This window comes from Oryx dammah, unplaced genomic scaffold, assembly GCF_014754425.2.
Source record: "Oryx dammah isolate SB20612 unplaced genomic scaffold, SCBI_Odam_1.1 HiC_scaffold_9, whole genome shotgun sequence".
In the NCBI taxonomy this organism is placed as follows: Eukaryota; Metazoa; Chordata; class Mammalia; order Artiodactyla; family Bovidae; genus Oryx; species Oryx dammah.
In genome coordinates, this window is record NW_024070193.1 from 13,908,692 (window position 1) to 13,935,219 (window position 26,528).

Below are 26,528 nucleotides of genomic sequence, written 5' to 3' on the forward strand. Positions count from 1 at the left end.
AAGAGATTAACAACAGATGGAGTGAAAATGTAAATTTAAATATCTTACTTTTCCCCCCAACATGACAGTTCTTAAATTGTTGGTTTCTGACTCTTTATACAAGGATGGAGTGTTTAGAATTAATCCTGGGACAAATCAGTCTCATTTTGTCCAGATTTCTGGACAGATCTGTTGATGAACTGATGGCATTTAATGAGAATAGAGATTTTTCATTTTTATTTCTAGGATCAGTTGAGTTTGAAATCTGTGACTGTAGAGAGAACCTGGGTTTCCTCTGTCCTTATCTCTTCAGGTGGTCAGTATGTCAAATTTAAGACATGATCGTAACATGGTACTAGGATAATAATCGCCCACTGTACCTACTGATTGGCACAGCATGTAGCTTTTACTCCGTCACACTCATTGGCAGTCCCTAAAACAAAAGCTGCTAATCCTTTGTGTAAGGAAAAGATGAACCACATCACGCTGGTGTGGTTGTGACAGTGATTGTTGCTTCTCTTTGATGGCCCCATTTAGCTGCTTTTCTGCAAGTTTAGCTCTTGTTGAGTTGAAGGAAGAGTCACGTGATCTTTTTTCTGATATTAAAGACAAATTAATAACTAGCACTATGTTAACATGACCACAGATTTTCCCTAGAATCCCTTCAGTTGAATTTAAGCATTATTTGAGAAAGAATTTTGTACTCATTTCAGAGAAAAGGGGCAATAAAAACCCGATATAAGCATTAAATGTCTTTTTAAAACACAAAGGGAAATCCCTAGACATATTAAATAGTTTGAAATTTTTGTTAAAATTCCTGTATCCCATGATCATAGAATTTACAAGCCAAAGCTTTTTATCTTTAACATGAGAAATAGAAATATCATTTTTCTTTGCTTTTCATGTGTTTTTTAAGAAAATCTATTGACTTATTTATTTTTGGTTGCACTAGATCTTCGTTGCTGCCCTCAGACTTTCTCCAGTCGAGGCGAGTGGCAGCTACTTCCTGTCGCTGACACCTGGGCTTCTCGTTGTGGCGTCTCTTGCTGCGGAGCACAGGCTCTTGGTGCACGGGTGTCAGTAGTGCAGGATATGGGATCATAGCTGCAGCTCAGGGGCTCTAGAGGACAGGCTCAATAGTTGCAGTTCATGGGCTTAGTTGCTCCTCAGGATGTGGAATCTTCCTGGACCAGGAATCAAACCTGTGTCCTCTGCATTTGCAGGCAGATTCTTATTCACTGTACCACCAGAGAAGTCCTACGTATGGTTTTTATGTTTCTGTTTAAAGACTTTTTGGCCATAATTGTCCCTGCTCCAATTTTAGGGATATTTATTAAAAACTTTTGCACAATTTGTTCACCTGATAGAATCAGCAGGACTCCAGTAATAAGTTACTTTGGTTGTGGAATTGTATTTTCCATTACTCTCCCAACTTTCACTGCATGTTTCTTTCCATCTTTTCTCCTTTTAAGCCAAAAAGCTCTGGAACCAAAAAGTGAAATACAAGTAGAACAAAAAATCATTTTCTTCTTCTGATCCAGTTTTTACCTTGACTTGGTGTCCTATTTTCCCCCTTCTGGACCATGACAGAGAATGTGACATCTCCAGTGTCTTTAATGCTAGCCTTGATTTCAGTGTTTTCAGGGTAGGAGGGGAGAGACTGTGCATTCTGTATTGTTGAATGATATATGTGGAGTCATTGTAACAAGAAATAAGATGTGATTTTAAATGAAATGCCTTAATACCCCTGCTGTTCCCCTTGGCAGTTTTGCCTTCCCCAGAGCTATAAATACTATCTATGGTCCATGGCTTCTAGCATTTTATATATATAAAGATAACTTTTGTGTTTATTCCACTAAAAAGGAAGAGTTATTTGGAAATCTTAAAAGTCAATGTAGTATGTATCAATTGATGAATTGCAAGTTTTTAGCTTGTAGGTGCTTTGTTTCAAGGCCAGGATGTATATTCTGCTATATTGTTATCATTTTTATTTAGTAAGGAAATGCTTGGTTATTAAAGGGGAAAGTGTACCTATAGACAGAACTGCTGTTTTCTCAAATCTCAATTTTGAATACCAGTCTTCAAAACCATTTTTATTTCCAGTGTGTAGTTTTAATTAAAAAAACACACAGTTCTGTAGTCCCATCTGCAAAGCCAAAAAAGGAATTCATACAAGAGAAAATTAACTTATTATTAAAAAGAACACGGCCTTTCTAATAGATATGGAAAGTAACAGTTCTCCTCAGGCTCAGTGGCAGTTCGTTATATAATAACTAAAATATTAGCACATTTAAATCGATTTTCCTTGCCTGCAAGTAATAATCAAAGTTATTTTAAAAACATACTTAATTTGACTTAGATGATAAGGATATTTGCTCAGAAAAGGACACTCTGGGCTATTATTTTCTGCTGGTAAGCATGAGTTGGAAGTTGGGTGGTTTTGATTTTGTTAATAATGATTCAATTTATTTTTATTTTATTAACAGTGGGAACACTGTCTCCAGTTCTGCTGTTTTAGGTAAATTTATGGCACATGATTTCTTTCTTAAATAACATTTCTTATAATTCATTTATTTTATACTAGTGTTTTGAGAAAGATTGACAATGTTTTGTCCTTTCCGAAAGGTGTTCATGGCTCTTGATGTGCTTTTTGTCATTATCACTGTGCACAGCAACTGAGTCTATTCTTGTTGGTGCGGGAGAGGCCGGGGGTTCCCCTGAATTCTCTCATATAATGTAGGCCTGTCTCCTGTTGGCATCAGAGTGCAGACTGGGATAACTACATCACAAGAAGGATATGTCCTTTCAAAGAGCCCTGTTCCAAAGTACTTCCATGCTTCACATGAGACAGTATTATGTGTGGCTGCAAGGTAACTAACTTTTTTCTGAATCGTATCTCCTAAAGCTCTGTAGTAAGCATGATGGGAAAATATCTTTATGGAAACAAGAAATGTGTGAGATAAATTAAGTTAAAAAAAGGCATGCAGCAGATTTAACTTGAAAATGAACGTAAAAACCAGCCAGCAGGATTCAAATTCTCATGGACTCAACTATTCCACACAAAGAACAGTGTTCTGGCTGGTGTCAGTGGTTTGTACAGTATTATAGAATTGTTTCTAGTGTGCTATTTTCTTGTGCCCTGTGGTTTGTAATACAGTATTTGTAGTTGAAATACATTTCATGTTATGCCATACACAGATTTTTTAAAAGATATTTTAATTAATTACTTTTTTGGTTGTAATGGGTCTTTGTTCTTTTGTGGGTTTTTCTTTGGTTGCAGCGAGCAGAGGCTACTCTCTAGTTGCATTGCTCAGGCTTCGCATTGCAGTGTCTTCTGTTGGAGAGCTGGGGCTCCAGGGCTCGCAGGCTTCAGGAGTTGCGGCATGGGGGCTCAGCCGTTGCGGCTCCTGGGCTCTAAAGCTCAGGCTCAATAGTTGTGACACTGGGCTTAGTTGCTACATTGTGGCATGTGGGATCTTCCTAGATCAGGTATCAAACCCGTATCTCTTCCATTGGCAGGCAGATTATTTAGCACTGAGCTACCAGGGAAGCTCTATACACAAATTTGTTTATGGCATGTATGAGACATACATAAATATAAATGTAAATAAAACATTATATGAAATGCATTTTATGCTATGTTGTTTCATGATAACTTCAAGTTGCCTGTTTTTTATTTGTTGGTCTTATACTGCTTTATTGTTTTTTGGGTTTCCAATTCTTCACTTTTTTCAATATATCTGTCTCGTTCATTAAGAAATTTTATTTTGTTTTTATCTTTTGATCATTTGTCCATTTCATTGCAGTTTCTTTTCTGGGTTCTCAAAGTGCTTAGACACCATGAGAAAACAACTTCTATGACTGTAAATACACAGTCAAAATGAATGGCTTTTTTGATATGTAACTGTTCAAAGATGTATCATATTTATTATACATACCTTATAACAGTTTGTAAATGATTTCATGGTACATGCATATACATTCTAAATCTGTTACAATGATTAAAAAAATAAGCTCACGCCAACACAGATTTCTTCAATCACTGTCAGTCATTTATCTTTCAGGGTCCACATTGATACATTTTCAAATTGTATCAAGTCATCACAGGATGTTAATAAGCTTCATTGACCAGGATGTTTCCAAAAAGACCAAGGCCCATTGAAAGTTGGGGTCAGTGTGTCCAGTCTACATAGATAGTGTCTCTTTCTTTTTCTCTGTTTCTCATCATCTTTATTTTATGCCTCTCTCCTATAAAGTATTTTATGTCTTATAGTGAAAAGACATCTATATGTATATGTATATAGACACACAGATTTTTAAGAAGATAAATGAGGTTGAGGAAACCTTAGAAGGTAGGTGAGGCTCATTACAAGGGGATCTGGGATGAGTGCTATTAGTAGTCAGTGGCTTTCAAACTTAAACAGCTTCTTGACCATCCAGAGAGGTTGTTAAAACAAATTGCTAGGATAATTTCCCTGTTGGTCCAGTGGCTAAGACTCTGCGCTTCCCAACACATGGGGGCCAGGTTCTATCCCTGGTTGGGAAACTAAATTCTACATGCCCACATACTGGTGCAGACAAATACGTAAAAATAATAGATATTAAAAAAAAAAAAGTTTGCTGGACTCAGCCCCAGAGCTTCTGATTCTGTAGGACTGGGATGGGACTTGAAAATGTGAGTTTCTAACAGATTCTCAGGTGAAACTGATGCTGCTGGTGGGGGGCTCCACTTTGAGAACCACTGATCTGGGATTGTCTTTTCATATGTTTGGGATGAGGAAACCATCCCAAGAATTAGAGAGGTTAAGGGCTTGCCCAGGTTTCCCAATGGTAGGGGATTGTACCTTCCCTAGAATTGGCACTGGATCTTCTGGCTCTGGCCTTGTAATATTTTCCTGGAATCTGTTCTTTGACTGAGCAGAGAAGGAGAAGCTTCTTCCCAACTATCTGAAGAGAGGGTGGGAAACCAGATTGGCTACGCTTCCCAGTTTCCATTCTGCGTGCAGCATCGTCTCTGGCTGACCTGTCACTTTCTTCAAATGTCCTCTGGAGAGAGAAGGCTTTAGGGCTTCTACTGGTGCCTAATTTTCCCAAATATATCTCAGCCTCTGTATTCCCATGTCCAGTTTAATAATTATTTGTGGAACATTTATCTGTCAATTTGTGATCATTTAGAGATTAATCTAATGTCATAATTTTTGAAACATGACCTGTTAAACTCAGTTCTATAATATGTCAAAAAAGCAAGCTAAAGGCAGCATAGGCTACAAGAATAACTGTGGGAAAAATATAAATGGTTTAATTTTTATCTGGATCTGAAGTTTTTCTTTAAATTCTATAAAATTTCAATGAAATATTATTTCACTAAATGAGTTTTCTGCAATATCCTGTCGCTTACATTTTCATGGTGAGAAATAACTTATTGTTGGTAACTTTAAAGAATAAATGATTGGCATTAAATGGAATTTTATAAAAATTGTTTCATAACAATATGTATTGGCTGAATTTCATTGGCAAAGAAGAGTAACAACAATTGTGCATTTATAGTTGTTAGTTATTTATTTAATTTTAGTGATTTTCTTATTGGGATGCAGATTGTCAAGATGGCATTGATGTACCATTAAGTTCAAATAAATGTTACCTGATAATTATGCACTAGAGCTGGGTGCAGAAAGAGTTGACCTTAAATAATTGAGGGAATTAAAATAAATACCATTTCCAAACCACTGGGGAAGAAAGCCCACTTAGAGTTGGACTCAGTTCAGTTCAATAAATCTTGACCATGGGCTTCCTATGCTTAAGGAATATACTTTTCTAGGTAGGTTTTGGAGTCCATATCTGGCCTCAAGAGCCAGTGTCTTTGAATTTTTATGAAAGGGATACAGAACATGTATGCATTTATGTACATATATGATTGGGTGATGAAAGCAGAAACTGGATTTTGACACTGATGTTATTTTCATCTTCGTGGGAGCACGGGCAGCAGGTCACAGTTTCTGGGCCATGATATGACCTGGCATTTGGGGCAATGGAGAAATGTCAGTGTTTTCACGATGTTGAGGTGGGGTCCAGGTCACACTTCTGACTCTTTCTGTTGCTTTCTGTCTTTCCAGCGTCTTGTGGAGGCTGCGGAAGAGGCACACCTGAAACATGAATTTGATGCCGACTTGCAGGTAACTGATGAGAGTTTGAGTTAAACTGCTTTTTGTGCTTGCTGCTAAAGGAGAAACACTAGGTATACTGGGAATACCAGGGTTCAGATGTTTGGGGAGAAGGCTTTTTAGAGTGTGGTACAGAGTTGAAATAAATGTACCTATTTCTTAACAAGACAGGACAATGATCCTCAACCGTTTTCCACTGTGTGAATTACAGGTGATAATGCATACTACACGCATGTAACCAGGTTTCAGTGAACTCCTAATTCTGGGGGAGTTAATCAATCAACTGACAGTAATCGCCGGAGCTTTCAATGATAAATTGATAAGATAGATGGCAGAATATATCAAATCCCTCTTCCATGACTGCATTTTAAGTGACTGAAAGAACATATGGATCTAACCTTGAATTTACTGTTAATTATATTTTAAAATTACATCATTCACAGACCTGGATTTGAACATCTACTTAATAAGTTTCTTATACTGAATCTCATATCTAATCATAGCACACATGTATCTCGTTGGGAAGGATTTCAATGCTGCCATGTATATAGAAAACATAGTAAAGGCAAGGAGTGAATTGAATAATACTTTGAGCTTCCTTTGCGTCCTTCCACAAGGAAATTTTATCTGTATTGTCATTTTGAGTTTGTGACTTTTCCTCACTGCTGGCAAAACAGGAGTGAATCTTAACTCCTTAAGGCTGTGCTTTGCTAGAACATACATACTTCTTTTAGTGCCATGTGGTCACAATTAGGAAATAGTGCTCATTTTGCCATGTTTTCATTCATATGGAAAAGATAAATCTTCAAGCACAGAAAAAGATGTTGATACCAAAGATAGCCTTTGACTGTGTCTCTGTCCCTGGGGTGTCCTTCTTGTCATCATTTACATCTATAATTTTTGCCTTGTGGATAAAGAATGCCCACGCAAATGGAGTAATAGAGGCAAGTTTAATAATGAGAATATTTACAAATGCATGGTAAAAGAAACCAACAAGCAATGGTGTTATATTCTTGGGGCAAGCCACACACCTAGCCTGAAGGAGCAAGGGGAGGGAGTGATTTCTAGAACCCAGGGATGGTAGCTGTACGTAAAGGGTGCTTGGTAGGTAAATGGTGAGGTGATAAAGGTGGAATCTGGGGGAAAGGATACCTCCAATAACTGTCTCTAGTCTTCTGATTTCTTGCTGTAACTCACCATTGACTGAACCTAACTGTTGGTGTAGTTGATTTGGTTCAGAGTTTCTGAGACTTTTGGTGGAGAAGGTTGAAGAATGGGTCTGGAGAGGAAACAGTCATTTTTAGTCATAACACTGAGTGTATGAAGCAAATAGAACAAAGAATGCAATTAAGCATCAGAGGCTCCAGTAAGAGGTGGGAAAAGCCTTGGGGATTGTTGGTAACACCTGGAGAGGAATGGGGCAGACAGTCCTGCTCTTTGAGCAAAGTTACAAAGGGCAGAGTCAGCTGAAAATAGCAATAAGCACCTTGTCTTCTATAGCCTTACCTGCTTGGTGGCTCCAGGAAGAACCAGGGGGCATTTGTTGGCTACATTTGTCTGAAGTGTGCCTCTCTTCAAGGATTTGAACTTCCTGGAGTGGACTGGAAGGGATTTAACGGAAGCATTAGGAAGCACCTTTGCAAGTGTGACAATTATATGGACCTTTTCAGTGCCTTGCCAAGGAAACTATCTCTCCTTGGGAGTTCCAGAAGTTTTTTCAGCAATATTCTGGTTGTAATTGACAGAAAGTCAACTCAGATCAACTTAATTTGATGAGAATCTGTGAGTCCAAGCTGATAATAAATAAAAAACAGTCCACATGCTCAGTTGCTCAGTAGTGTCTGACTTTCTGCGGCCCCATGGATGGTAGCCCACCACGCTCCTCTCCGTGGGATTTACCAGGCAATAATACCGGAGTGGGTTGCCATTTCCTTCTCCAGGGGATCTTCCCTACACAGGGATCCAACCTGCATCTCTTGTATCTCCGATTTGGCAGGTGGATTCTTTACCATTAGCACCACCTGGGAAGCTCAAATAAACAAACAGATGGGTAAATAGACAAATACATAAATAACAGAGAAGGGAAAGCTCTTTTAGCTGTGGTCCCCAACCTTTTTGGCACCAGGGACCAGTTTAATAGATCATTTTTCCACGGATGGGAGGTGGAAGGATGGTTTCGGTATGATTTAAGTGCATTGCATTTCGGGTTCATGGTTCTGTGAGAAGCTAATGCTGCTGCTAATCTGACAAGAGGCAGAGTTCAGGAGATAGCGTGAGCAATGGGGAGCATTATCAATACAGATGGAGCTTCACTGGCTTGTCTGTTGCTCACCTCTTGCTGAGCAGCCTGGTTCCTAACAGGCCATGGACCAGTACTGATCCATGGCCTGGGGGTGGGAGACCCCTGTCTTATAATACAGTTGTGCTCATGCTCAGTCACTTAAACCATGTCTGACTCTTTGGGACCCCATAAACTATAGCCTGCCAGGCTCTTCTGTTCAAGACATTAACCTGGCAAAAATACTGGATTTGGTTGCCATCTCCTCCTCCAGGGGATCTTCCCAACCCAGGGATCGAACCTGCAACCCCTGCACTGGCAGGTGGATTTTTTACCACTGAGCCACCTGGGAAGCCCCTTATAGTAAGTACATTGTCAACTACTGAATACAGAAAAAATGATGGCATTATAAAATTATGTTAGTAATTGCTTCAGGCAGGAATCTTCAATGGATGCTAAAATTGGCAGATAGAAGTTTGATGAAGAACAGGACATTGATAATCTCAAAGTATCTGTCCACAAATTGCTTATTATTAATAATTACAAAGGGGAAATAGCTTTATTATGGATAATCCTGGCAGACACCATCTTAAACAGGTAATTAAAGTTAATATCAATAACGACACAAAGAGACAAAGTGCTTTCACGTGTGATAGCCAGGAAAAATAAAATATTGCTTGTGTAGACTTCTTGTCTCGAATTGATAACCTGAATCTATGATAAAATATCATCAAAATTTTGATTGAGGAACATTAAAGGACAATAAAGATACATGACAACTGAATGCAAACACACATGATCCTAAATAAGATCTGGAACCAGACACAAAGATTTGAATATGGAGTGTGCTTTAGACATTAATATTGTCTCAATTTGAACTTCTTCGTTTTGACCCCTGTATGGTGCTTAGGCAAGAGATTGTCCTTGTTCTTGAGTTTTTCTGGGTCGAACATTTGGATTCATTGGTCCCAGAGGAAGAAGTAAGTTTGTAAGAGATTGAAAAAGATTATTGGAACTCACGACTCTTGGAAAATCAGGTGTTTAAGACTCATTTAGTCAATTTTATTTTGAGATCAGTTGTCTTCAAAAAGTAATTGGGTGAGTGAAGGAATGATTTAATTGACTTATGGGATTGTTTTTCCTTCAGGAGAGGAAAATGTTCTGTGGTTTAGTTTAACAAGAACTCTCTTCTTTTTTTGTCCTTTTGAAGCAGTTGTGATTTTCTAAGAGTGCTCTGACTTCCTTCCTATGATTGAACCCTTACAATAAAATTCTGGGGCAGCATACTGATTCCCTTGTCAAACGTGGTGATGGAAGTATGAATGCGGCATGAGCGTCTCGCTCCGAAAGTATAGAGACTGGGAGATGGGTCTCTGGGTTCTTACAGCTTTTGTTCTCTTGGGAACAAAGATGATGGGCTCAGCTTTTCTTCTCCCGTTGTCATCTGTTCTGTATAAGTACAAGATGAATATCAGAGGCTACAGCTGTGGTTTGAGCACAGAGTAGATGTTGAAATAATCTGTCAATATTACAGAGTGTCATTCAGTATCTGGACCATGACGGAATGAATGTTCTCTGGGTCAGAGTAAATCACACGCGCTTGTGTGGAAAAGTGGAAGAGAGAAGACTTTGAGGAAATAGATGTGCGTCCAAGAATGTATGTCTGCTTAGATGAAGGTTTTGAAGCTCTGAAACCCTGATGCTGTTACCGGCAAGTCTGTTAACAGCTTGGGTGTCGGTCCCATTGCTTTTCCTGGAATAGCAGGTCTGTCTGTGTACGGGCTCTGAGTTTATTGCTATGACGGTTCATTAGAGCTGATCAATTGTTAATCTGGGTTCCGCTGACCTCTCTCCAACCCCTGCCAGTAGATTGTTTTTATCAAAGAAATTTCAGACTACCATCTGCTCATCATGAAATAATGCCGAGGAGGTTCCCGTGCTGTTAGCTAACTAAGGAGGAGCAGAAGGAGCTGGGAGTCTGTTTTCCTACAGAAAAAAAAAAAAAGTGTTTATGTGAAATTTCCTAAACTGTGCAGCTTCAGGTTCTGTAATGTTAGCCCCTACTCCCCCACCCCATTTCCAAAATGAAAAACAAATGTTGGGTCTGCCTCTTCTTTCTCTTTAGGTTGGAGTCTTCATGTCTTTGCACCATCTTGTGCTTTAAAGGTGAATAATTTGTTTTTCACTTGTAGAATTATCATTTTGTAATTTTATTTGTCATTTAATTTCCTCTTACAGTTTCTACAGCAGTTTGACCCTTTCCTTATGGACTTACAGCTTTGACATTGGTAATCCCTTCTGTAGGTCCTTAAATGTGGCACTAAATTGTTAGTTCTTCACAAAAATTATGTTGGGCAACAGGCAAAATACAGCCTTGAAAGGATGGCATATGTGAGCAACCCACAGTGCAGCGTCCTTCACACAAACCAGAGCTGCATGGGGCTGCATGGGTGCACTAGCTGGAAAGCTTTCTCATGGACACTAGTGTTGCTTTAGCCCTTAAGCTTGCTCCGCTATCGGGTGTCCTTTGGGTTCCAGTCTGGCTTCTTGGTTTTGTTCTTTGTTGCCTAATATTGCCATTAGGGCACTTTTCAGTTAGAATTGATGCAAAAGGAGGCCTTGTTAAAATGGCGTCTTCCCTATTTTTAATTGCATACTTTGAATTAACATAGGTTTTTAATGTAAAGCTTGTATGAGATTGAAAATTATAAGAAAGCAGTTTAATAACCTTTAATTAATCACATATGATAATTTTAGCATTTTATTCTCATTATTTTGATGGCAAAACCTAACTCAGGACAAGGGTAGGATGGTGAGGAATGGCCGCTTGCCCTGATTATTCTAGTTATTAATGAATTTCTGGCAATCTAGGTCTGCACGTGTAGTATAATTCAGAGAGAAGCCTTCTCCTCTTGCTTACTCTTTCTTTTGGATTTTTCCACCAGCAGCAAAGAAGAAAAAAGTCCTTTTGACAGTTTACTAAAAACTTAGTTAGCTTTGAACTGCAAACATATTTTCTTTGAAAGCTGTCTTAAGTAAGTGCCAATTGCACAGAGCTGTTGCACAGTGGGGAAAAAAATATTGTGGTTTTGAATTGTGTATCCTGTGGAAAACTTTTGATTACAAAGTTCTCTATAATAATTTTTCTTTATTGTTTTGTAAGTAGTATGGGGGAGCGGGGAAAGCCTGTTGCCATTCAGAAGGATAACAAACTGTGAGTGGAAAGAACTGGGGAGATGCCTTCCTGGTCGCTGCCAAGCTGCTGTAGCCTGATTTCAGAGAGGGGTGAGGGTGTGGACTGGAAATGCTGTAGAGACCACTAATGGGATATCTTGGGGTGGTGATGGGTTGTGATATTTGCTAGAGCATCTTCTTCCACCCCATTACCACTGCCTGTTGCATTGGGAGGTTGTGTTGAAGGAGACCTCAGGGAGTAGAGAGGGTGGCTCCAGAGGCCCAGAGTCCCCTTTAGAACTTCTAACTTTAGCCAGTGGGAGAAGGAAGCCTTTCTCAGAAGGGCTAGGAAGGGCATCCAGCAAACAGCAGACAAGAGCAGCGTTTCCCTGCTGGCAAGTAAGGCTTTGCCCTGGGGAAAAACCGTATGCTGTGAAGGAGAGCAAAGGGCTGTGAAGGAGAGCAAAGGACAGGTTTAGCAGAAGTCCTTCCTGAGTGGAGGAGATGACTGTCCATGGGATTTCTCACATGTTTCTGTCAAGACCCAATCTGTCTTTGTGCTCTTGGACAGAATGAGGTATTGAGCTCCTTTCTGAGGAACAGGGCAGAACACAGAAGACCCAGATCCCAGAGCTGGAAATAGGATTGGAATTAGAAGTTTTTGTAAAGATAACTCATCAACTTTTGTGCACTAAATAAGAAAGATAAGGTTCATTTCACATCTACAGGAGAAATAGATGAAAAGAGAAGGAAATTTATAAGCATCTTTTTTTTTCTGATTTAATTTATCAGAGCATGCTTTTCTTTTTTCTTTTTCTTTTTATTGGCTTGGCTAAGGGTCACGGTCTTCAGCCTTTTAAGATCTTAACATTAGATGTTTAATTAGGACTTGTCATTTATTCACATGTCATTTATTCACAAGACTGAAGTGTAAATAGTTTCTGAGGAATCGTTAAGTGTGAGCATTTAAAAGTCAAAGTCATTTCTCTGTTGTTACACATACTGTCTTTTTTTTATGTATTTGGCTAGAACGTTATAACTTTTATAGAGAGTACTTTGGTCTAGAGGTCTGAAAAAGTAAGTTCTGATAGTTCTGGTCCAACTGGACTATTTACATGTTCAAATAACTGATTGCTTATCTAAAAAAGACAAATTGTAATATCTAGATGATTTCTAAGATGTGCCAGGATTCATTCAACAAATAGTTATTAGCGATGTCCTGTGGGTCAGATACTAGGTTATGGTAATGGCCACAAGCTAGACAGATGTTGTCTTTGTTCTCAAGGAACTTGCAATCTAATAAGAGTGACAGATGTTAAAGCCATGACAACAGAAATAATTTTCAAATTTTGATCATGATGAATGACATGGAAGAGAAGTACAGGATATTATCACAGCTCAGGACAAGGGGACCTTGCCTAGTCTGGGAGCTCAAGGGATCTTGCTACAAATCCCTGAAGATTAAGTCTTTTTGTAGCAAAAGTTTTACAACTGTAGATTCACATTCAGTTCTAAGAAGTAACATAGAAATAGTATGATAGTAATATGCCATGTGCCCTTTACCCAGTTACCTCTAAAGATAGCACTTGGCAAAACTGTAATACATAGTCACAACCAGTATACTGACGCCGACACAACCGAGACACACTACATCCTTATCACAGCTGAGATCCCTCATGGGTCCTTTGTAGCCACACCCACTTCGTTCAGAATATTCACAGTTGTAGAGATAGAAAGAAGAGTGGTGGTTACCAGGACAGGAAAATAAAGAAATGGGGAGTGACTGCTAATGGGGATAGAGGAAGTATTGATGGAGTGGCGATCCTAGATTCACCTCCTCTACAGCTAGAAGAAACGTCTCCACAGAGTAACAGTGTTCTGGCCTGGGGAACAAAAACGATAGCACAGTGTATGTATGTGTGTGTGTAACAACAGAGAACCTATAATACCTGTGTTTTTCCATAAGTGTAAAATTACAATTATTTTGTCTGCTTTCTATATAATATAGTCTTTGTCACCTCTGACCTCTGATGATACTTTATTGTTCCCTCCTTTATGGTGCTTATCACTGCCTATCCTGTTACTTTTTTGATTCACATGTTTATATATACTCTTACTCTTGAAAAAGCAAGAGAGTTCTAGAAAAACATCTACTGCTTTATTGACTATGTTAAAGCCTTTGTTTGTGTGGATCAAAACAAACTGTGGGAAATTCTTAAAGAGATGGGAAAACCAGACTACCTTACCTGCCGCCTGAGAAATCTGTATGCAGGTCAGGAACCAACAGTTAGAACTGGATGTGGAACAACAGACTGGTTCCAAATAGGAAAAGGAGTACGTCAAGGCTGTATATTGTCACCCTGCTTATTTAACTTCTATGCAGAGTACATCATGCAAAATGCTGGGATGGATGAAGCCCAAGCTGGAATCAAGATGGCCAGGAGAAATATCAATAACCTGAGAGAACGCAGATGACATTACCCTTATGGCAAAAAGTGAAGAACTAAAGAGCCTCTTGATGAAAGTGAAAGAGGAGAGTGAAAAAGCTGGCTTCAAACTCAACATTCAGAAAACGAAGATCATGGCATCTGGTCCCATCACTTCGTGGCAAATAGATGGGGAAACAGTGGAAACAGTGAGCAACCTTATTTTTTGGCAGGGGAGAGGGAGGCTCCAAAATCACTCCAGATGGAGACTGCAGCCATGAAATTAAAAAGACATTTACTCCTTGGAAGAAAAGCTATGGCCAACCTAGATAGCATACTAAAACACAGAGACATTGCTTTGCTGACAAAGATCCATTCCATCTAGTCAAAGCTATGGTTTTTCTAGTAGTCATGTTTGGATGTGAGAGTTGGACTATAAAGAAAGCTGAGCACTGAAGAATTGATGCTTTTGAACTGTGGTGCTGGAGAAGACTCTTGAGAGTCCCTTGGATTGCAAGGAGATCCAACCAGTCCATCCTAAAGGAAATCAGTCCTGAATATTCACTGAAAGGGCTGATGCTGAAGCTGAAACTCCAGTACTTTGGCCACCTGCTTCAAAGAACAGACTCATTGGAAAAGACCTTGATCCTGGGAAAGATTGAAGGCAGGAGGAGAAGGGAATGACAGAGGATGAGATGGTTGGATGGCATCACTGACTCGATGGACACGAGTTTGAGCAAGCTCTGAGAGATGGTGATGGACAGGGAACCCTGGCGTGCTGCAGTCCATGGGGTCACAAAGAGTCAGGCATGACTGACCGACTGAACAGAACTGAACTTATATTTGTTGCTTAATTTAAATTTATTCAGAATTCAGCGCCTGTTAGGCCCTGTTCTAGGTTGTGGGACTTCCATAAACTGAGATGTTACCCTCATCCTCCAAGAAAGTTCTAATCTCCCTTTTAAAATGTTTTGTTAATTGTGACTTTTAAGGATTACAATAGGTATCTCTAACTTAAGTGCACAGTTTATCTTCAGTTACTTTACTATCCGAAGTATCACTCTTACTGAAATAAGAATACCATATGTCTACCTACCACTATTCTTTGTGTAATCATATATTTTACTGTTACATGTGTTATAAACACCATAAGATTTTTTAAATTTTGTTTTAGTTTTCCTTTAAACAGCTGTCTTCTAAAAAATTAAATAAGAGATAAGGTAGTATATGCCCACACATTTGCCATTTTTAACACTCTTTATTCTTTCATAAAGATTTCTGTTACCATTTCCCTTTAGCCTAAAGAAATTCGTTCTGTTTTTCTTTTCTTTTTGCATTGAATATCTGGTAGCAGCGACTTCTCTCAGCTTTTGTTTGTTTAAAAATACCTGTATTTCATTCTCATTCTTGAAGGATAATTTTGCTGGATACAGAACTTTTACTTGACAGTTTATTTTTCTTTTACCACTTTGAAGATATAATCCTATTTTCTTCTGATCTTTAATGTTTCTGATGAAATGTCAGCCATCATTTTTATCTTTCTTCCTCTGGATACAGTGAGTCATCTTTCTCTGCTGCTTTGAAGATTTTTTTCTCCTTATCTTTGATTTTCAGTATATTATATAGTATGATAGGTTCAGGATCTAACTAGATGTGATTTTCTCTATATTAATTCTGCTTGGAGCTTGCTGAGATTTTTTTAAACAATCAGTTCTTCAAAATTTTACCTGCCCAGTTCTCTTTAGAAAAGGCAGAGGATCCAGAGATCAAAATTGCCAACATTTGTTGGATCATAGAGAAAGCAAGGGAAGTTAAAAAAAAAAAAAAACTGTTACTGCTTCATTGACTATGCTAAAGCATTGACTACATGCATCACAACAAACTGGAAAATTCTTAAAGAGATGGCACTGCCAGATCATCTTACCTGTCTCCTGAGAAACCTGTATGCGGGTCAAGAGGCAACAGTTAGAACCTTACATGGAACAGCTGACTGGTTCAGAATTGGGAAAGGAGTACATCAAGGCTATTTATTGTCACCCTGCTTATTTAACTTACATGCAGAGTCCATCATGCAAAATGCCGGGCTGGATGAATCACAAGGTGGAATCAAGATTGCTGATAGAAATATCAATGACTCAGATATGCAGATAATATCACTCTAATGGCAGAAAGTAAAGAGGAACTAAAGAGCCTCTTGACAGTGAAAGAGGAGAGTGAAAAAAACTGTCTTCAAAGCTCAGCATTCAGAAAACTAAGATCATGGCATCCGGTCCCATCACTTCATGGCAAATAGAAGGAAGCAGTAGCAAACTATTTTCTTGGGCTCCAAAATCACTGCAGACAGTGACTGCATCCATGAAATTAAAAGACACTTGCTCCTTGGAAGGATAACTATGATAAACCTAGACAGCATGTTAAAAAGCAGAGGCATCACTATAGTCAAACTATGGTTTTTCCAGTAGTTATGATGGATGTGAGCTGTGCTGTGCTTAGTCAACAGTAGTGTCTGACTCTTTGTGACCCCATGGACTGTAGCCTGCCAGGCTTCTCTGTCCATGGGGATTCTCCAGGCAAAAATACTGGAGTGGGTTGCCATGCGCTGGTCCAGGGAATCTTCCCAACCCAGGGATCAAACCCAGGTCTCCTGCATTGCAGGCAGATTCTTTACTGTCTGAGCCACCAAGGAAGCCCAATGGATGTGAGAGATGAACCATAAAGAAGGCTGAGCACTGAAGAATTGATGCCTTCAATTTGCGGTGCTACAAAAGACTCTTGAGAATTTCTCAGACAGCAAGGAGATCAAACCGGTCAATCCTAAAGGAAATCAACCCTGAATATTCATTGGAAGGACTGATCCTAATGCTGAAGCTCCAGTACTTTGGCCACCTGATGTGAAGAGCCAACTCGTTGGAAAAGACCCTAATGCTGGGAAAGATTGAAGGCCAAAAGGAAAAGAGGCGACAGAGGATGAGATGGTTAGATAGCATCACCGACATAGTGAACAGGAATCTGAGCAAACTCTGGGACATAGTGAAAGACAGGGAAGTCTGGCTTGCTGCAGTCCGTGGGCTCTCAAGGGGTCAGACACAACTTAGCCACTGAACAAGAACAGCAGCACTCTCTTTACATTTTTCTGGAAAATTTCTTTTACATTTTTTAAGTTACATCTACATTTTATTCCTTAATATCATCCTGCATGTTACTGTGGCTCTTGTTTTGGTTTGTTTCCAATGTATTTTCTATTAATTGGTCTTCAAGTTTACTAGCTCCTTTTTTTCTGTAGTTTCCAGTCTACTGTTAAACTCATCCAGGGAATGTTTCATTTCATAATTGTACTTTTAGCTCTAAAAGTTTCACTGAATTTTTAAAAAAATTGAATTATGGGTAATTTACAATGTTGTATTAGTTTCTGTTGTAGAGCAAAATGATATATATATTTATATACATATAAATTCTTTTTCATATTCTTTTCCATTATAGGTTTTAAGTTTCCTGTGCTATACAGTAGGACCTTATTGTTTATTAAATCTTTTAGAATAGTTTTCATTTCCTGCTGAATTCCCTATCTATGCACCTGTTATGTTCATGATTTCTCAAATATTGCCTGCAGTAGCTGTTTCAGATTCTTTCTCTGCTAATTCCAACATCTAGGTCATTTCTGTTTCTGTTGAGTACTATTTTCCTTTTGAACTCTTTAATTTTTTTTGCTTCTTTACATGTCTGATTTTTGTTGTGGGGCTTCCCAGGTAGCACAGGTAAAGAATCTGCCTGTCAGTGCAGGAAATGTAAGAGTCACAGTTTTGATCCCTGGATTGGCAAGATACCCTGGAGTATCAACCCACTCGAGTATCCTTGCCTGGAGAATTCTGTGGACAGAGGAGCCTGGTGGGCTATAGTCCATGGGGTCCAAAAGAGTCTGACATGACTGAGCACACACACACAATTTTTATGGTAGTTTGGGCATTGTTATTATGTCTTTGAATGATTTTTATAAATTCCTCAGTGTAGCTTAGTATAGTTCCATCTGTATAGTAGATGTGCTAAAAATACCAAGTTTATTGAATCCCGTTAAGTTGTAACTAGGAAACCATTATTAAAGAGATGAAGAGAAGAGAATGATAAACTATACATAATAGAGAATCCTCCAGTGGTTTGATCTTTTGCATTCTAACAACATAAATAGTGAGTACAACATAGACTTCTTTGTTCCAAAAATACCACAAGGCTGTCTTCTAGCTAAAAGAAAGAGAAAAATGCATTTTTGTTATAGAATCTCAGACTACAAACATTATTTCACAAAAGATTATAATTTCTACAGCTTAATTCCCTGGTCTCAGTCTAGAAAAAGATTTTAATATTAACAAATATGAAGACAAAATGTGCCATTTTATGGCAGTGGCAATTGATTTAGCTTTGTTTGAACAGTCACTGTACTTCATAGTTCAGAGGGGAAAAATGACATTATTTCTCTTCCCAGAGTTGTCATTTATCTGTTTGTGCAACATTTTCACATTAGTGACCCTATTTTTTTACTTAGCCCTGGGTCTTTAATTTTTATCAATAATGAATAATCTTATAAAATGCCTATGTGTTTTCTTCTTTGTCTAATCTTTCTTGCTACACCAGTCTTTTATCTATCATGATTATGTATGGCTTAATTTTTAGGTAATAGTGGTTAGACAAATCTGACATTTTGCTTTAGAAAGCCATTTTTTTCCTTTCAAAGTCATTGGTTCTTTTATGATTCTTTTTAATCTTGAAATTTCGTAATGGTTTTCTCAAAACTAGAAATATTTATTTAAATAAATATTTTAAAGAAACATTTGTTTTAAATGTATTTTAAACATAGTAAAACACTAAGGTTTCCCTTGTGGCTCAGTAGTAAAGAATCTGCCTACCAATGCAAGAGATGCTGTTTCCATCTCTTGGTGGGGAAGATCCCCTAGAGAAAGAAATGGCAACCCACTCCAGTATTCTTGCCTGGAATAATCCCGTGGACAGAGAAGCCTGGTGGGCTGCAGTCCATGGGGTTGCAAGAAAGTCAGATACAACTTAGCGACTCAGCAACAGCAAAAGCACTACCAATTCACACTTGTTAAACATTCCAATTAAACAAATACTTTTAAAGTTTTGTTGTTTCCACACACATAGTGTGATTGTCATCTTTCAGGTATCTGCCAATTTGGAAAGGGGACATTATGGGATATCAGGGCCCTCTTGGCATATCTGCAGTTACATTAGACAAACACTTTGTGGTTCTGTTAATCATAATATCAGAGTTCCCACAGTACATTTCCAGAAAATTTAGTGTGTTTCATTAAGACGGCTGACTGTGGAGGTCATTGGCAGATCTCAGAAGTTACCTTGGGATCTTTGTCCAGCTAATTCTTTGGAAACTCTTAGAAATGCTCTTACGTTGCTGATTTTTCACCAGGGGTCTATGGTCTAGGAATTTCCTAGTTGCTATTGAATTTTTAAGGTAAAACTTGAATCTGGTGACAATGCAGAAACTCAGCAGAAAATTTCATTTAATCTCATTTAAGCTGGGAAAGATTGAGGGCAGGAGGAGAAGGGGACGACAGAGGATGAGATGGTTGGATGGCATCACTGACTCGATGGACATGGGTTTGGGTGAACTCCGGGAGTTGGTGATGGACAGGGAGGCCTGGCGTGCTACGGTTCATGGGGTCACAAAGAGTCGGACACGACTGAGCGACTGAACTGAAAGCTTAAAGTAGAGACGAATTAATTCTCACCTTTCCCACTTTCAGTTTAGGTTATGATGTAGATCTTCATAACATAAAGAACTGCAAATTCATGCCTTTGGTGTAGTAAACCTAATTCTTCAAATTAAAAAAAATTGTGACCAATATTTTTAGGATAGTTCTCTTTGTTGGTTAATTAATACTAATAGAATATAGGTTCAATGATGAGAGTAGTAGGTACAGTTATTAAAAATGTATTAGGTGTATAGGCACTGATTTAAAATGCTTCCCTGGCATTATTTCATTTAATTCTTCTCCCCCAAATCCTATGAGATAGATAACTTTACTATCTCCATTTTCCCGTAAGGACAAACTAAGACTGAGAGGCCAAATGAGGGGCCCAAGGTTATTTGACAGTGTGTGGATGAGAACAAGCCAAAATTCACACCCAAGACTGTTTGGCTCCAAAGACCAATCAGTTAATGTTGCCTTGTAGAATCACAAATTTTAATACTGACTTTCAATTGCACTGGACAGAATCTTAAAAAGAAATTTAGGATGCAAGTTATCATGGGTTATTTAAAAGGTCTATGAAAAAGAAAGGTCTATCAAATATAACAAAAACAAATTCTAGAATGGTAAGTTTTGACCCATAAGCCTAAGTAATAAAATAAAAACTCTTAATATGATATAATGATTTAGTAAAAATGATTAAGCACCACTTTACTGACATTATTAGAAATGAACATAAGGTAGACATCCCTCATTTGGCAATTGGGTCTATTCTCTGCATGGTAACCATTGTGACTTTTTAAAACACAAGTTACTTATTGCTTACACTTACACTTTGCTTATACTAAGAACAAAGTCTGGATGACCCCACATACATTACAGAGTGGCACACAATTTTCTCAAGATTACAGGTGAATTAGCAGCTACTTTCCTTTCCTTCGTGTCTGCTAGGTTCCTGGCTTAATCCTTCTTTTTTTTAAGCTCCCCAATAGGATTTGTTTACTTTCTGTCTTCTCCAGCAAAACATAAGCCTCATAAGAGCAGGCTTCTGACATCTAGTCATATGTCCACAAATATTTGTTAGAACTAATTGAAATTCGTAATGGTGGTACAATCACTAAAATCCACAGCTAACCAGAGTCGTTAGTAATTCATGAAGTTGTCATCTGTTTATTTCAATTAGAAAAGTTAATTCTTTCTTAAAATAAATATTTATGGTTTGACCAGAAGTGATTCAATTTTTGCTGTAATGTTCAGACATTTTTGTATGTTAATAGCAGTTTTTATTGAAACAGTTGGCTTTTGCTGTTACTGACAATAAATTCATGAATTGGCTAACTTTCTTCATCCAAATGAGATGTTTCTGCTGTTTAATGTGCAGTTATAAATTTATTAGTATACTAATTATAAACAAGACAATTGATTAGTCATATTTAATGAATATTATAGTATTTATTGTTATTTTATTAAACAGATATGTTCTTATAGAGGAAAACATATTTAAAATCAGAAAGAGAGAACTTAGAAGGGAAACAAGCTCTTCCAACTCAGTTGTTTCTCTTGGGCAGGTCCCCATCCACCGTCCCAGCTCCCATTATCAGAGCAAAGACACCTTATGTCTGTGGCAGGAGTAGCCACTTATAATGCAAGTAGGAATTCAGAAGAGACGTAATCATACTCTAAGAATGAGTATTTGACAGCAAAAATGGTTGTGACTTGAGGTCATATCTGAGTCTGTGTTTACCAAAACTCGAACTTCTAACATTATCATCTCCTTAGAATACCTTTAAAGCCATAAAGTCAGTCCCTTACTGAAAATCCTCAATCTTACATTTCACTTGTTCATTGCAAAATAAAACAACAACAAAACAAATAGACAGTCTTCAAAATAAGGCAGCTTTTCTCATGGTGCTGTGCTTGGTCACTCAGTCATGTCCGACTCTTTGTGACCCAATTGACTGCAGCCCGCCAGGCCCCTCTGTCCATGGGGATTCTCCAGGCAAGAATACTGGAGTGTGTTGCCATGCCCTTCTCCGGGGGATCTTCCCAACCCAGGGGTCGAACTCTGGTCTCTCTCATTGCAGGTGGATTCTTTACCGTCCAAGCCACCAGGCATTAATAGAGGGGAAAAAAGTAACTTTCTCCTTGGAATGTGGTTAATAACTAGGGGCCTTGAAGTTTAACTAATCAACTATGTGACCTTGAGAAAGTCAAGTTTCTTTTCGTACTGAAGGCTACCTAGGATAAATGAGGGCATGGGACTGGTTTGCTTTTCCTGCCTACTCTAGAAGTGCCTAAGTCTGTGAGATTGTGATGTTTTTTAAAAAAAAAATTATTTATTTTTTATTTTTGGCTGCTCTGGATTTTCATTGCTGCCACAGGCTGTCTCTAGTTGTGGTGAGCAGTGCCTACGTTTCTTTGGGGTGCTCAGGCTTCTCATTGTGGTGGCTTCCCTTGTTGTGGAGCATGGGTTGTAGGGCACGTGGGCTCAGTAGTTGGGGTGCATGGTCTTAGTTGCAATATTGGGATCTTCCCAGATCAGGGATCAAACCCATGTCTCTTGCATTGGCAGGTGGACCCTCCACCACTGAACCACCAGGGAATCCCCAAGGTTGTGATTTTTTTACAGGGAAAGTATAGCAGTTATTGTTTCATAGAGTGTGAGGGTATTATTTTAGGAAATCCAGCAACTTCTACAGACATAGCATTGTCCTAAGGGAAATATCTCTGGGAAGAAAATCCTCTCTCTATCCTTTCCTCCTCACAAATAGATATGAACTTTCTACTTTAAAGCTGAAAGAGGGTAATTTCAAGGAAAGATTGCTTGATTGGATCATTCACAGTTGCCTATAAATAATTTTATCATTTTAGATTTAACGGGGCTCTTTCGAAAAATATAAAGAACTTTGTGTGTGTGTGTGATTATAAGAACTTAACTGTGAAATGGAAATGGCTCCAAATCTTAGTTTCTGTACCGTTAAAGAAATTCAGGACTAAGTTAAAGCTTTGCTTTTCCTTTATTTGGCAGTGATTATGTTGTGTGTGTGCATGTAGTAATAATAATAATTGATCCTTCTTCCTGAAAGATTTCAAGTGGCTAAGAACATACAAACTCCATGAAATTTTTTTTTCTTTAGGTTTTAAAGCCCTTTGTCCTTTCATTCTGCATGAGAGTGGCTGCAGTGCAGAGGCTGTTCTGACTAAAAGGAGTGAGATTGGATAGGAGGAGGTGGAATTAGAGCTTCTTAGTAATATTTTCTAAAGCACAGGTCAGAACAGTGGACCACAAACAGCTTTTGTCTGGTCAAAATGCTGTTTTGATTGCAAGGAAATACAAAAGGATTCAGTTATGTCTGCTTATATTTGCTGATTAATATTCTGGATGAAGTAGATGAGGCAGCTATGAGAGAATGTTTTCCGAAGACAGAAAGACACAGGTTTGAATCCTGGCTTCTTTTTTCTTAATGGTGGTGAGACTCATGGCAAACATCCTAGCCCTTTGGAGCCTCAGTTTCTTCTGTATATTTAGGGTGATGATACTCTTCTTGTAAGGATGTCCAGTTTCCATGGGCTTATTGATCTACATGAAATATTGAGCACACTATCTGGTAAAGGTTACGATCCCAGTTCAGGGGAAACATTATCATTACTGCGATCATTATTTTGACCAATAATCTTGAAATACAATGAAGTTGATTACATTTGTTATTGCATATTTAGTTTCTGCCTCTTTTGAAAATTGTGAGTTCTGTAGGGCAGGGGCCACATCTGTTTTCAGCATTTTGATCTGAGCTTAGGCACACAGCTGGCACTCAATAAATATTTGAAGAAGGGCTAAATCACTAAAGGGAAAAAAATGAAGCATCATCTCAAGTGTTAGATCCTTAGTAGGAAGGAGGTTAAAAGAACTGTTTGCCTAAGAGAGAAATAAATGTGGTGGTGCTACAGAATTGCTAGCCATGTAGTAGGAGGGCTGTGCAAGCCCAGAGCCTGAGCCACTTCTAGCCTTTCCGGGACTCTGAGGACCACAGGATTGGCTGTTCTGTATTCACGGAGGGGCTGAACTCAAACTCTCTTTGGCCGCACCTGTGCCTTCATTCTCTGAGTGTCTGGCAGATGGTGAGAGGCCCCTGTCTAAGTGGACAGAGAGAGTGAAAGGCCTTCATAACCATCAGCCAGTTTGGGAGCACTGGTCTAGCTAATTGTCCAGTTTTGCTTTCGCTTTTTTTTTTTTTTAAGGTTCCTTTATCTGTCCGAAGACAAACATAAATAAAAGACTGCTGTTAGGACATATTGTATCCCTCTCCCAATTTCATTAATGGTTTTAAAGGAAATCTGTCTTGTGAGTGCCTTAAGCATTCTGTCTTCACTATTAAATACCAGCTATTTACTATATTCTACACTTCTTTTTGACTCTGTGTGCCATTTTTTCTGGGACTTCCTGAATTTATAATAACATTGAACTGTAGAGCAGGTGGTCCTGGGAGCATGCCCTCCCATTTAAATTTCCAGGAGCACCACCATGCTCTTAGAAAGTCTTAGCAGAGACAGGTGTCTGGAGTCTGGGCTTCTTATTCATTTCACTTTCAAAGACAGCGTACCTATCAGATTAAAAATCAGCAAAATTCTCTTTGGTTTGGAGCCACTTACATTTCACTTTATAGGTCTCATACATCTCAACCCTAACATGCGTTCTGATTCTGAATCTCAGTCACACCTCTGCTGGATCCACCTCCAGTCTCAGGTTATTATTTGAGAGGAGTTATAAGACGTTGACTCAAAATTAAATAAAAGGAGTGCCTTAAAATCTAGACCATCAGATTTAATCCTCATACCAGTCTGGTAAGGGTAGGTACTATGAAACCCTCACTTTAAGAATGATAAAACTGGCATTCAGAGAAGTTAAATAAATTACTCTAATAAATTAAATAAATTACCTCCACACAGGAGGGCAAGATGAACCCTAGGATCGGAAATTAACTGGTTTTGGTTCCATGAACAGCTTATGCCTTACAGAAAAATTTGTTTATGAGTATTTGTTTTACAGGTCTTTCTTTGACCTGGCGTTGATGAGTGGTTAGAAATTATAAGGAATTTGGAAAGCAGATTACCAAAGGTGCAGGTTGAATCCAGTTATCAGGTAGCTGTTGTTTTTATTTTCTTGTCTCATTGGGCTACAGCATTGTCTCCTTCAATATTTGATGCTATTATTCCTATATTTTCTGAAGTCACCCTTTACAAGCCGCATAATGCTCTTCTAGGTCAGAGCCTCTGTTTCCAGATGAAGAAAGAAGCACTTCTGGCAAGATGATCCTACAATGATCTTGGTGGTGGTGTGGGATCATCTGTCATCTGCAGCATTTCTGTACTAATGGTCCTGAGTACTCATTCATTCATTTATTCATTATTCACTATTTTCTTGGATCTACCTGCAAAGAAAAGATTCTAGAATATTTCCCCTGAGACTTGGGACAGAGGCCAAGAAGTCAGCAACAATTGAAGGTGCCTGATACAGTGAGTCAGACATGCTGTGCTCTCTTTATTTGCTTCCTCTGCCTTTTTCTATTCTCTTTAAGTTTAGTAGACGAAAGATGGGGAAAGGCAGAGCAGGTGACACCTGGTCTTGAGCACGGAGGGCCTTAGGGATCCCTTGGGAGTGTCTGCAGATGGGATTTAAGTTATTGATGTCTGTTCTTTCAACGTGGCAGAAATTAGCTCTGGGTTTGAGAAGTTCACCTGGACTCCACAGGAGGGAGAGCTGTTGGTGGTGGATTTGCTTTTCTGAGAGAGGTGACCGTTTCCTCCTGCATGATTATCATGTTGGGGGGTTGGGAACACAGGGCATATTGACAATAAGGATTTAATGAATACATATGAGAAGAGGAGATTCAAGCCACTGAGCAGAGTGTTGCCCTAGGCCACTTCCCGTTTCAGAATGGTAAGATATTTATGGGAGTAGATTTCAGGCGATCACAGAAGGAAAAATGTTCGAGGGGCCTTGAGGTGAGCTGTGTCTTGAATGATGTTTCCCACAGCAAGGAGGGGGTCCACCTTGCCGGGAGCCTTATAAATTACCTCTTAGGTTTGTCCATTGTCTTTGTTTTTATAATTCACTTACAGGTTTAAAAATACGATTAGGGCTGTCCTTGTGTGCATTATCCCACGTGGCAGTAAGGACATGGTTTTAATTTATTCTTTGCTTCTAATTGTAGTGTCAGCATGTCAGGGTTCATTGGTTAGAGAGGGAATGAGGCTGCTTTTGTAAAGCAGTTAATTGGACCTGGTAACGATTACTGTCAGAAATCTCTGGGGGCGGTCCTGGTCCCCAGGCATCATCCTTCATAGGGGTTTCCAGCATCTCGCATGCTAGTATACCTAGGGTTTTCCCCAGGGAAACAGTAGATTGAAATTTGTGTACTGCAGACCCCAACTGCAGTCCTTTGTAGTGATCCTTTCTGAGTCTGGTTTCTGGTGCTAGGGACATTTGAAGAGAATGTTTTCAATTTTGAAATGTTTGATAAAACATTTGCAATACAGGCGACAGACAAAGGACTAGTATCTAGGCTAGAGACAGAACTCCTCCATAGCAGTCACGAAAATATCACAATAAAATGTCCTCCATTTCAATCTACTGTGAAAAGCAGTGGAAAAATGGGCAGTGGATATGAACAGTTAGTTGATAGGAGGAGTAGAATTATGTGGATGAAGAGAAGATACTCAGTCTCGCTAGCAATCAAGGAAAAGTAAGTTAAAGCAGTGAAATACTATTTTTACCTATCAAGTGGCAAAATCA

The 26,528-nt window shown here is 38.8% G+C and overlaps 1 protein-coding gene across 2 annotated transcripts in view; it reads left to right on the plus strand.

The window, feature by feature from the left end:
- CACNA2D3 (calcium voltage-gated channel auxiliary subunit alpha2delta 3) overlaps nt 1–26,528 on the plus strand; it is an 874,546-nt gene that overhangs the window by 282,726 nt on the left and 565,292 nt on the right. For both annotated transcript variants that reach the window (XM_040246536.1, XM_040246537.1), the window contains exon 4: nt 6,093–6,152. In XM_040246536.1, the coding sequence (XP_040102470.1) occupies nt 6,093–6,152 (60 nt within the window). The remainder of the gene's footprint in view (nt 1–6,092; nt 6,153–26,528) is intronic.